Below are 12,632 nucleotides of genomic sequence, written 5' to 3'. Positions count from 1 at the left end.
TTGTTTCTTAGATCATTCCGTGAGATTAGTCCTAACATAGTTAGGCTAAATGCTGACCTTCACCCTACAAATAACTTGGCAGCCGGCTAGTATGTCTATAAAATACAGTCCAGACAAAATGTGTAGACAGTCTCCAAACCCAAAATATTATGCTTAATAACTTTAACTAGTTGGCTTTATGTTTATCAACTATACTGCTAATTGTTGGAAAATGCCAAAGTTGCTTGTTATTTTTTGTTGTGTTTATTTTAATTGAGCTTGACTTAATATTTACTCGCTTTTAAATAAAAAAAACTATTTTTCGCATCAAAATCGGTTCAGCTAAATGTGAAATAATAGCGAACAAATATACGTAGGTACATAGAGGTCGACTGAAAACCTCCTTTTTGAAGTCGGATAACAAATTTCAATTTACATAAAAAAACATCGTGAATCCATAACTCGTTCCGATCAGTTCCTATCATGATCATCATGTTATATAACCTCTTTTGTCACGCGAAGAGGAAAAGGGGCAGGATATTCTCATCCCAATTTATTCGGGGTCAGCGCAACATGTATTTTTCTTCAATAAATCTCTACGAAGTCGTGATCTCGGCATCCACCTCTCTCTTGCCACAATCCATCCATTTCTTCTTCAGTGTTATTTTATTCTAGTCTTGTTATGCGATGTGAATAGCGAGTTTTGTTTTTTTGAAAATTAACCCTAATAATGAGATCCTTCATACAATATTTTACAATAATCTGGTAGCAAAATAACTAAATAATCTTTTCACGTGTGATACAGTTTATTTCATAAAACACAAACATAAACTTAATTATAAGCATTGACTGACGAAGGACGCATTAGGACTGATTAGAGGCATGTTTTCAGTTTATGTGTGGGACGTGATATTACTGAAATTAATTTTATCTTCTGATATAATGTAAATAGTGAACCAGCAAACAAGATAGATTAAAATATAAACCACAGACTGCCTAAAGTGTTTTTTTTGGCATAACATCAACCTTCGGAATCATTCGGTACCTTTTGTTAGTCTTCACTTACATTAATTAATACTTGACCAAAAATATGTAGTTCATAATGTTACAAAAGGAACAAAAACTTACCCACACGAAACATAGTTTTTCCTCTCCACATATTGAGGAAAACTCATAACAACGAAGCACCCTATGCGGCCACGTAAAAGGGAAACTTTAACTAAGCTAGTAACAAAGTTCCCACAATCTTAGCATGATAGTTTTCAGCGTTTACAAGTTCATAATTAAATTGGAAACTTTTGCTTTGACACCCGCTGTTACCATAATATAAAATGTACAAGAAAATTACATTGCAAACCAAGACGTGGAGACGACGACCGAAATGTTAAATTAAGTCTTATAATCAAGGTTTTAATACACTCCTGTAGCTGAAACCATGTGGCTTCCAGACTTTGTACCTAATAAAAACTAATTTTCATGCCGCTGGCAGCTCTGCGTATTTTACTATTACTCTGGGATATACGTATTTGAACAATTCATTACTTGATAAAGTTTGGAAATGTACTAAAATCTTATGAATGCTACATTAGACTAATTTATGAAAAATGGTCTCTTTGTAGCTTTTGCTTTAATGTATGTACCCAATTTGAAGGGTAACATTTCCCTAACTTCGTTGACTTTTCATTGGTCAATGTTATACTTAAAATTTTCTTTTGGTATTAGGAGCAAGCAATTGTTGTTACAATAATATAGGCAATAACAATTCCCTAGTCGAACGACTAAGCCGAATGGGGTGTTGACTGCCGATCGAAAGGTCACGAGGTCGAATCCTGCTCCATTTAATCAGGGACACTCCAGCAACAGCATAATATTTTGTTAGTCTATTGAGAACAATGAAAACACGAATATGTAAAATCATATTGGTTAAACTTAGATCCATTTAGAATTCCAATTTCAATTGAATTCCCCACGAGAATGCAATTTCAAACTTCTGAAACTGTTTTACGTTATAAATGTGTAGCAATGAGAAGCATAATTTTCCTTTTAGCATTGAAACATAAAATACTTTGAAAACCACTACAAAAACACTACCTAAATGTAGCAATCGATACTTGATGATATTACAGCCATTATTTGTATAAGCGAATGTTTACAAGAACATCTCGAAGATAGCTGAGTTTACGCAACGGGATGATACTGAGCAGGGATTCGACGGGATTCGAAGCTGAGAATTCCCAATGTGACGTCAGTTTATTTTATTTCATATGTGAGATATCTTAGCTTTGTTTATGAAGTCACTTGCCGCTTGTAGTTCGCGCATCGAATGCTTATTTGTCTGCCAATAAAAGGGCGCGCAAAATGTGAAATTGTTCAGCCGGCAATAATTTTTCTGAGCGTAGTATAAAAACAAACTTTTCCTGAGCGGTCTTTGATAACTTATGTTTTTTGTGAGAGCAACCTTCTCCTATAGTAAGGCTGAAGTGTTAATGCCTCGACCCTGGCACATATTGCAAATTATCTTTTGATAAGGTTTTTGTGAACAAAGTTGGGGTCAAAATACACAACATGTGAGCACATGGGCTCTTTTTATTAGTACATACCACGCACATAAATAGACTTATTTAAGGATTAAAACCGACCACATTTGGTGAAGCGCTGATACGTAGAATGGCATTCACGCCGGCTCCAACGTTATATTAAATCTTTCTTTTAGTCACAACACATGTGTTTACGACAACAAACACGGGTCGCCCATAAATTTTTAATTAACTTCGCCAACGTTTTTTTATCATTTTACGACAAGTTTGCAAACGTGATGTTTATGCGAATATTTATTTTAATTAAACTGAATGTTCCGAGCAATGCTGAATGTGAATCGTTAAAACTGCTCGCTTTTAAAATGGTTCGTACAGAATTTCTTCCGGTATGAACAGAATTTCTGAGAAGTTAGTCCCGTATTCAGATATTCATAGGATTTAAATTACTGTTATATCGTGCTAGCGGAAAGGCAAGCTTTTTAAGTTAGAGAAGTATAGATCAAACAGTATACTAAGTGCTTTATAAACCTGTAATACCTATACGATCGAAGGATTCTTTATATAATCAATAGATACTCTGGAGATGTTTTTCTTTATCGGAATGACATTATGTACTAAAGTTCTGCCATTAAAACACTCAAGCCTCGCTGCACTGTACACGCGCTATTAATAAAACAAAAACAACATTCCGCTGTACAAACGTATCCGGACATGTGGTTTAATTACAAATCCCGCTCGTCGTGTGTACTCGGTGACAATTACGGCAATTTAGTCACGCCCTTGTTAATTACTCGGACGCACCTATCTATCACCATGCGAGTTAATCGACGCACATCACACGGCTGGCCTGATGAAAACTGAGATATGTAGCGAAACATGATCAGCGTGAAATTGCTGAATACAAACTGGTTGTTTTAATATGCATTTGTTTTGCGGAAAAAAATTGTTACGGCCTTCACCAATACAAAACAGTAAACGTAATCTAATAACATTCCTCATATGAAGAATATAATAACGGCGCAAAAAGCTCATCCTAATCTCTGAAGCCCTGTCATTCAATAATATAAAAAGTTGGAGAAACAGCGCTCTGTAATACTCAATGATGTTGTCAAAAAGCTTATTTAATTAATAGAAGAATGTTTAGGAGGTTATGATCCCCCATAAAAATGCTTGGACGACACTTTCCTTTAGGCTAAAACTATTCTTTAAACTGTTTACGAGGGCTTAGACATCTGTTGATGGCTGTCGATAAATCAAAGATTTTACTGCTTTTCACAATGGCCATTTGGCCAGTTTTATTTTACCATTATTTTACTACTGTCTGTCAGAAGAGACGGCGTGCCTACTTTAGGATTCTTTGCTATTTGGCGCATCGGTAACTACTACCGCATTCATGACCTACATAAGAATTGAGAATACCTTGTTCCGCAACATCGGGAATACGTTTCGAAATGTATATCTAAAGAATGCTCCACCTAAATTATATTAAAAATGAAACAAGGAGAAAAGTATTATTCTCTCGAGGCTGAAAGTATACGGACGGCAAAACAATGGAATAGTACGAAACGATAATATTTGAGTATCATTTTCCTGCTACCACTTGGAAAGGTTATTGTTCTGGTAATTTAATATCAAAATGTTAGACTCTTTGAACGATTAACTATGCTTTAAGTGAACAAGTTTATGACTTCACGCTTTTTAGACGGGAAATTGAATGGATTCTACAGAATGGCAGAATTTCAGATCTTCCGGCGTTTGTGTAATGTATAAAGTTTTTAGAATACTCTTAAGCTTGAATCACAAACAAGACCATCAAATAAAACACAAGAAGACTATCTAAAACATTTATTTACTTCATCTAATTACAAATAGTGCTGTGCTATACGTGCGCTATAAATCTTAAGTGTTTAATTAAAACTTGTTAAGCATAGTAAATCTTCTCATTCAGGGTGATACATAGTTTTCAGAAGAGCGAAGTAAGACCACGACTTACTTAATATCTGTAAAAAAACATTACATACCTTTTTATAAAGTATCAAATCTTACAAAATGAATGAATAATTAAATCGGTTTACATACACTGGCAAAAGCCGACAAATTCATTTTGAAAAATCCGTTCGCGGTTAATGCACAGGGCTTTTGGGCTCTGGAAAAAAACAAAAACAGATTCAGTAAAAATGGCAATTATATAAAACTAAAAAGTAGCATGTACTTAGTACCTGATGATAACTATGAGAAATCCCTTCCTGTCTGCTGCAGGTATATTGTACCATAGACTGTTATAAATGGAGGTGCTTACTTCCATGCTCTGAAAATTAATAATACATATACTATTATCTTTATTTCCATGCTCGAAATAAAAGAAATATCACTAAGAAATCAGAATTGATTGAGATCATAAGGTAGCCGTATCCCCGTATAACCTACCATAGGCTCCATGTTTTTTCAAAGGAACATTCTCGTCTTCACGAATGTATGAGATAAGTATTATGTGTTGTAATTTATATCTTATGGTTAGGGATAAATAGTTCAGCTACTTACAGATCTCATTATAGTATCGCCATAATAGCAATACAAGAATATTTGCATCAAGCCGAAAATTAAAAACGCCGTGAAAGATGCCATCATCACAATATTATCGACCACCTGTGTGAAAAACAAGATGTTAACTTGCTATAAAGTTAAAACAACAGTTAAAAGAGTTAAGAAAAACTGTTACCAAAACGTTGAATCCAGTAACACATATAATAACTGAACTAGTCAATGCGTTAAATAATATCGATTTTGAAAATATCTTCTCGAGCAAATTGACGCACCTGGAACATATAGATAAGTACATAATTATATTACTTGACATTCCGTTTGGGGGTAGGCTTCAGCCTAGAAGGTATTCAACCTTCCTTGGTTCATCTTAGGTCAAGGGTCACGCATACATTTTCACAAATGTACTCTTTTTTCTGCAGGTGACTGCGTAAGCGCTTTCGGTCGTCACTTTTGCACATATAATCGTCAGCTGTGGTGGGCGACGAAATTACATATTTAGGTTAAGTATTCTCAAAAAGTAGTGATACCCACCGCATCAATTCAATGTGGCGAACAGCAAGTTTTTTGAATTTTGTTTTATCATATCTAGGTGATTCTTCAGTGACAATTCTCTCCATGTCGTTATTTAGTAGTGAAAACTGTATGTGAATAAAGGTACAGCAAGTGAAGAAAAAGCAGTCGGGTCCGTACACCATGATCATGGCAATTACTGCTAAAAGAAAAAAAAATAAAAGTTGATATGTGTACTATAAAAGGTTTTTTGAAATACACAATTTGTTAGTAATATATTTTTCATTCAAATATTTTTACATCAGAATCCAATAAAACTTTAAAATACACACAACGTATGAGAAACAGAATGTACCTAATCAAAAATAACAAATACGTACCTGAGTATACTTGATGGAAGTATACCCAAGGATAAATCCGTAAATCAAATTCATTGAACGGATAATAAGCTATAAACGGCATTTCCAACTTAACTTCATCGGTTTTAAAATAATGCGGTATAATAATAAATGCAGGAGCCAATGCGAACATTAACAAACCCAGTACAATCACGTAACTTATCTTTTTTGAAATACTCGTTAGTATCAAAACATGTTTGTCAATTAAGTTCTTTCTGACGCGATGTTCCTTTTCTTCAACTTGCATTTGATTCAACAACAAACTTCTCATTGTAACAATGAATTCATTGTTATGTCGACCGTAGTATAAAAGCGATAAAGTTTTAAAGTTACTTATTAAGCAAAGAATAAGGCAGGGAATCAAACGTGTTATTTCCACGAAACTTTTCCCCGTGATGACAGCTTCTAAAACCCAGAGCACTTGGGCGACAACCTCGAGGTTCAAAGAGAAAAGGTGTGCAAAATAAAGTCGGTGGCTTCGAGAACGTTCTACAAAAGTTTTGTTCGTGTCTTTACTCTCCAGATGCAAACCGAGGAACTTCAAATAAAGGTTTACACTTCTTAAACATTTATCAAATTGCTCGAGCATTTTTGTGGACTCTGTCTTTTATGATTCAGGCACTTCAACCCTTCAAACCTCCGTGACGAAAACTTTCTACTATTTTTCTTACAGTTTCAAGTTTTTAATTCCGGAGTATGAAAGGTATAAATTAACATTAAAAGGTGTTTTCATTTACTGTGTAGTATTCTTTAAGTTCTTACGATCTGAAACTTGGAACTAGAGTAAATATACATAGGGCTTTAGTTATTATTATTATGTGCGAGTGTGTTCAATTACGCCTACATTTACAATCCTTGTATCATATAGCTTACAGGTTTTAATTAATTAAGAATTTCTACTTTATTACTGCCTTCATTCATTACATCTCTGTGCATTTTTAATTTTACATCAATGTAAAACAAAAACTTTATTTGCTCGCAAGATTTGCAACTGATAACATTATGAAGCACTCTATTCAAATAAATCATACTGTACACAAGTTATTAAAAACGTGTGGAAGTGCTTTTAAAATTGTAAATAGCAGCTTCGCGGATAATTACACACGAGCTCGTCTGTATGGGGGAAACAGTATGCAATATATAATTTAAGCCGACGTTAAGTACGGGTCGCGAGAGATTGATGAGTACTTCCGAACGTGTATAAAACTGCTAATAATTAGAAGAAATTGTTTGTGTTTTTTAGTGTTAGTTATTATTTTAGTTGCATGAACTATATTTTCTTTTTATCTGTAGTTTTTTTTTTCAGTATGGGTATGTTGGCTTTTGGAGTGGTTTATTTCCTTTGTACAATGTAGGTAACTTTTCTTGTGAATAAAACGGATTCAATATATTTTATTTCTTCTAGGTTGTGCTAAACGACTATTTGTGGTACATCTGTCTGAGTAGAGCAAAGTAAGACCAAGAAGTACTCAATATCTGAAAAGAAATAAATTATTTTACTATCTTCGGTAATAATAACAATTTCATAGCCGGAGAATAGGCTTCCTTATGTAAATATCTTACCCGAGTAAATGCTGTTAAATTAATATCGGTAAAGCCGTAAGCTGATAGCCTGCAAGGCTTTTGAGACCTGGAATTAATTAAAAATACAATGTAAAATATAGCATGTATTGCTATGCTCTATATATTTTCTGTTTAGTGAATAAAAGACAATAACTGTTAGTCTAATGTCCCATAAAAGTTAATTACATAGCTAAAAGTTTATGTGACTCGTTAGCTACTGGTATCTAGTAAATTACTGTTAAGTTGATAATATCCATAAAACTATGCATAAAAACATTCTAACTATTACTTTAACTTCCAAATATTTATATCTACAATTTCCTAATAATGTTTTACTAACCGAAGTAAAACAATCAAAAGATATTTTCTCTCAGGCGCTCCTGTTTTGTACCAGCGACTGTTGTAAACAGCATCGCCTACTCCAATGCTCTGGAAATAACAAAACGTTAGAACAGAAACTAGAACAAAAACTGATATAAGTTACGTGCACTTACAGATCTCATCACGTAATCGCCGTAGTAACAATAGAAGAACACTTGGAGCAAGCCAAATGTGAGGAACGAGGTGAAAGGCGCCATTAGAGCTAGGTTTTCGATAACCTAGAATAAAATGTGCTGTAGTAAGACATTCAAACAAAAAAGTATAATCATAAGTTTCAATATCTTCATGTTTTACCATCAAATTAAATCCAGTAGCACAAATGATCAAGGAACTAGTGACAACATTGAATAAAGTTGAACGCGAATATGTGATCTCCAATAAATTCACGCATCTGAAAAATTGTTTGCACATTTTCATATTTAACTAATAGTGAATCGTAAAACTAATAATGAACTAGCGGAAAAATAAATAAGTGGATCCATGAAAAAGTTTGGGTCAAAATAAATAAATTAGCAAAAGCGGCGACGAAGTTCTGACTCCATTTGGCAATGTTCCATAGAGTCTCAAAAAAATGAGGATTTAAATAAATGTCCGGACGAACTGAGAGTACCAATTTTTACTGTCAACATGCAGATAATTTTAAACCGATTTTATTTAGGTAGCGCAAGAGATTCTTAAATGCATTCTTACTGCACAAAGAGTGCAGTGAGAAGATTTTAAAAATAAAGTGCATGACTATTACAGTATACAAGGTGTCTGATGATTTTTCCACGAGCTTCCACAGGGTGGTCAAAGTATGATAACAATATCTACCTAACTACTAAGCAAGTAAAGGTGACTAGGAGATTTTCTCTATCATACAAACCTTATCAGTTCTCGATGGTCGTTAACAAGTTGCACCAACTCCGCCTTAAATGTATCAGTTGTAATATCTGGTCGATTCCTAGCGTCCACTTTAACAATCTCCTTTAAATTGTTTTGTAGTATCCGAAATTGAATGTGAATAAATGTACAGCAAGTAAAGAAGAAACAATCTGGTCCATAAACGGAGAAAACGCATACCCAGGCTAAAAATAAACATTAGGTACTTATTTTTAACGTACCTACTTATTATTCTCTTAGAATATCTTAGAATACCATATGGGTTGGAGTTGTGCCGTGCCATTTATGGAATGGCCGTTAAACTGCCGAAAAATATGATGAAACTGCGGCTGTGAATTTCAATACCTAGGTAAATAATATTACTATATCATAATGATGCTAAATTATCAAAGTTCCATGAGCGCGATATCATTTCAACTCTCCATATCGAACGGTTGCCAATAACAAAGCCGTAAGAACGATTTATATGAGGTCGCGGTTTTGCTATAAATCCACCATTATGGCAGCTCATATAAACCACTGATCACACGATCGAAATGCAATCACTGCAAAAGACGTGTAAATATGATTCCAAATCTATTTTCCAAATCCCTGCATTATTTCAATCTTTTTATTTTTATACAACTTCCCGTACTTACGCTTGAAAAATGATTATTATTGTAAATGCTTCCAAATTAAACACAAGTAACTCACGTTCAATAGGTATCAATATTATATTTTTTCTGATGAATAATAAAAGGCACTTACCAGCCCATAGTTGATGCAAATACACAACTGGCCAGATTCTTATATCAAACTCATCAAAAGGATACCATATAAGAAAGGGCAAAACGAGTTTAATTTCACCTGTACTAAAATAATAAGAACCAGTGATCAAAAAGGGTCCAAGTGCAAACGCCAGAACTCCCAGAGTAGTCAACGTAAGAAGTAGTTTAGTTACTGAAGATAGAAAAGTCAGCCAGTTGTTCATTTCGCGTTCAATTTCTTCACTATGCTTTCCATTACTTTGTAAGTTCCTCAATATCCTGGCCGCTTCGTTTACATGTTGCAAGTGACGGATAAAGTAGTAAACTTTGAAATTTCCCAGCAGACAAAGCGTGAGGCAGGGTAGTAAGTAAGTAATTTCCCACAGAGTGGCACCAAGGACTAAACCTATAATCAACCATATGGTTTCACCAAAAACGGCAATGTCTAGAGACAGCATGTGCACGGAACATTTCCAGTGCCTTCTCAAACGTTGCACCATGGTTCTATTGCTATCAGCACTGTCTAAAGTCAAACCGATTAATTTTAAGAAAATGTTTATTCTTTTCAAACATTTTTCGAACTGCAGCAGCATGCCTATTAATTATTGTCTGTTTAAACCGATTTTCAGTACCTATCCAAAGCAAAGATTTTGTAAAACATACACGAGGAATCGATTAACCTTCTATATATCCGCTTATGTTCAATATTAAGTAATTACTCCAATCAGAAGCATAAACATGTTATTATGGGAAATAAAAGGTGTTTAAAAGCAGGTTTTTAATCAATGCCTAGAGAACCACCACTTTGAAACAAGATATTGCTACGTTAAAAGTAGGTACCTAACTACTACTTACTTAGTCTCTGGAATAGTATTAAAATAATAGATTTTTCGTTACAACAGTGCATTATTTGTAAAATCACAAATTCTTACTCTGGCTCAACCAATGTATTTTTAAAGTCGCACAAAGGAATTCATCGAATTCGCTGAACGTCGAGATTTTCCTGTAAAGTGCAGATATTTATATTTTTCAATTGAAGTCAACCTGTACATAAAATAAAACTATTGAAAAATGAATTGCCTCATTATGACTTACGAGTAAGTGTATAATTACTGACCCATGAATGTAATTATAGGTTAAGCCATTATCTAAAGCAATTAAAAATATATATGCTCAACCATATTGTAGCAACCATAAAATAGCTTGACAATGAGTTTTTTACACGGAATACTTATTGCTTTTTCTAAAACGTTTGTAATAATAGTATACATTAAACAACATAAATATAACATGCAGCGATTTTACTACGGACATCTTTTCAATAACTTTACTTTTACACGTAAATATGTATTCATATTTTGTGTGTAAAAACTTTGAAACTCTTTTAGTACATAGTGTTTCTAGTAAAAAGTTATTTTGAAAATTAAAAGTTGTCTTAGCAGTGCACGTATTTGTGAGGTTCCACTGAATACTTAAAGACATTTCCTTTCAAAAGTTATCAAAAGAAGTAGTTAATTTCAATGTTATTGTTATCTGAATGATGTGAAACGCTTGCTTCCAGCGCAAACACTTTGATGTTACACCTGTGCTGAGATTTAAGATTTATACAAAAGTATATGAGCGCCGAGAATCACTCCGTGAATGTAAATGATCCAAATACATCAAAAGTGTCATGGGATAACATAAATTGACACATTTTCTGAATGGGGTCATAAAGCAAGCAAATCGCAAGGGTGCGGCGACGAATCGTAACATCAAATCTGAATGCGAGTATTGTGCTTATGACAAATTGTGTCGCACCCCTGGCCCCGCAGGAACTAAAGGCAACGTGGATTTAGTAAATGGACGAATCCCATTTGTCAAATTCTTTATGGTGCGGAAGATAGCTGAAGACGAATTCAACCAACTAATAACTGAAAGGAAAGAAATATAGCTAAATAGCAACAACATCGTCCTTGGTTAAATAAAAATATCTAAGTATAGAACTAAACAATTTGTCAAAGTCAAAACTTCTCAAACTTGAAGATTATTCAAAAATTCAAAGTATTCTGGAAATTCCTTTCAGACGAATCGTCCATTGTCGTTTGGCGCTGGCTTCCATTGAGGCAAAGTACACCGATACTTTAATTTTATTGCTGCGCAGGAAACTTGTTCTATTTTTCACGAGGAAAGAGTTCAAAGTCTATTGTTGCGAGTCTGTAGAAAAATGTATTTGTACGCCAAATGTTCCATGTAACGCTACACTCAACGCTTCGTCAATCCCGTCTAGCAAATCATTCTTTAGTTTCCACAAAAAATGTCAAGTCCGACGTTAAAAATACTGGGTGGATACACCAACATTAATTTACTTCAGAGAGAAGAAACTGACTCATGTTCAGAATTCTGACAATGCGTATAAATATAAATGAAACTCCAATTACAGAATATTTAGTCATCATCCAAATAAAAATGTGATGGAGCACTTTTTCGCCTTAACACTGAGTGTGTTTGTGTTCATCATTAAAATACATTCAGCTTTTAATACCCCAATGAAATAGATCTAATACGAAATCATTAATATTATTGCCAATAAATAACAAAGTTAAAACAGTTCCGATAAATTCAAGAAGTACATCATAAAGTTGGTATATTTCCCATTATTACTCAGAGGCTTCCTGTAGTCAATAATTCTAATATGATTTATTTTCTATTCTCAGTAATCGTGAGTGCGTAAGCGCTAGTTTCGGTGTCGATATATTCGGGAAATCAATATTGGAACGACTTGAATGAAGCACCGACAAGGAAGTGACTCACTGACTCACTGTTCGACAGTCGCATTATACGGAATTAGAACACAGGATGGAAGTTTACTGATTACTAAATTAAACAATGAAGTTAATTATCAAAATTCTAGTGTGAATAGTGGGACAGGTAATTTGTTAGACAAGAAAATATTTGCTTTCGAGAGACAAATATTTCTGGTATTAAGAGGAATACATATAATCCTGTTTTGTTTTGTCTACAGGTACAATAAATGTAATCAATAAATATTCGTTTGGCGACCGACATCAGCTTACTGTCGGCGCCATACGTTTAACATTTTGTTGACTTTA

At 34.0% G+C, this 12,632-nt stretch overlaps 1 protein-coding gene across 4 annotated transcripts; it reads right to left on the bottom strand.

The window, feature by feature from the left end:
* Nucleotides 1-4,346: 4,346 nt before the first annotated feature.
* Nucleotides 4,347-10,107, bottom strand: LOC124632403 (odorant receptor 4-like). Of its 4 annotated transcripts, none has more exons than XM_047167230.1 (7): nucleotides 9,542-10,107; nucleotides 8,778-8,946; nucleotides 8,207-8,303; nucleotides 8,026-8,130; nucleotides 7,872-7,960; nucleotides 7,532-7,598; nucleotides 4,347-4,516 (listed from the first exon to the last, which is right to left on the bottom strand). In XM_047167230.1, the coding sequence occupies exons 1-7, from the start codon at nucleotides 10,038-10,040 to the stop codon at nucleotides 4,457-4,459; spliced, it is 1,086 nt and encodes a 361-aa protein (XP_047023186.1). In that variant the 5' UTR covers nucleotides 10,041-10,107; the 3' UTR covers nucleotides 4,347-4,456. The 4 variants fall into 4 exon arrangements, with proteins under 4 accessions (XP_047023186.1, XP_047023184.1, XP_047023185.1 ...); XM_047167228.1 differs by lacking the exons at nucleotides 7,532-7,598; nucleotides 7,872-7,960; nucleotides 8,026-8,130; ... (1 more) ...; nucleotides 8,778-8,946; nucleotides 9,542-10,107 and adding exons at nucleotides 4,596-4,662; nucleotides 4,736-4,824; nucleotides 5,058-5,162; ... (1 more) ...; nucleotides 5,592-5,772; nucleotides 5,951-7,368; XM_047167229.1 differs by lacking the exons at nucleotides 7,532-7,598; nucleotides 7,872-7,960; nucleotides 8,026-8,130; ... (1 more) ...; nucleotides 8,778-8,946; nucleotides 9,542-10,107 and adding exons at nucleotides 4,596-4,662; nucleotides 4,736-4,824; nucleotides 5,058-5,162; ... (1 more) ...; nucleotides 5,592-5,769; nucleotides 5,951-7,368.
* Between the last annotated feature and the right edge of the window lie 2,525 nt (nucleotides 10,108-12,632).

Source organism: Helicoverpa zea, chromosome 8 (genome assembly GCF_022581195.2).
Source record: "Helicoverpa zea isolate HzStark_Cry1AcR chromosome 8, ilHelZeax1.1, whole genome shotgun sequence".
In the NCBI taxonomy this organism is placed as follows: domain Eukaryota; kingdom Metazoa; phylum Arthropoda; class Insecta; order Lepidoptera; family Noctuidae; genus Helicoverpa; species Helicoverpa zea.
This window is presented reverse-complemented; position numbering and strand designations above follow the sequence as displayed.

Bases quoted from the DNA above. Each gene is read 5' to 3' on its own strand.
- LOC124632403 (XM_047167228.1), bottom strand. From the start codon at position 6,557: ATGCTCGAGCAATTTGATAAATGTTTAAGAAGTGTAAACCTTTATTTG. The intron at 5,163-5,235 runs GTAACAGTTTTT...TTTTTCACACAG, and splicing joins TTACTGGATTCAACGTTTTG to GTGGTCGATAATATTGTGAT. The intron at 4,825-5,057 runs GTAAGTAGCTGA...ATTAATTTTCAG, and splicing joins GCGATACTATAATGAGATCT to AGCATGGAAGTAAGCACCTC.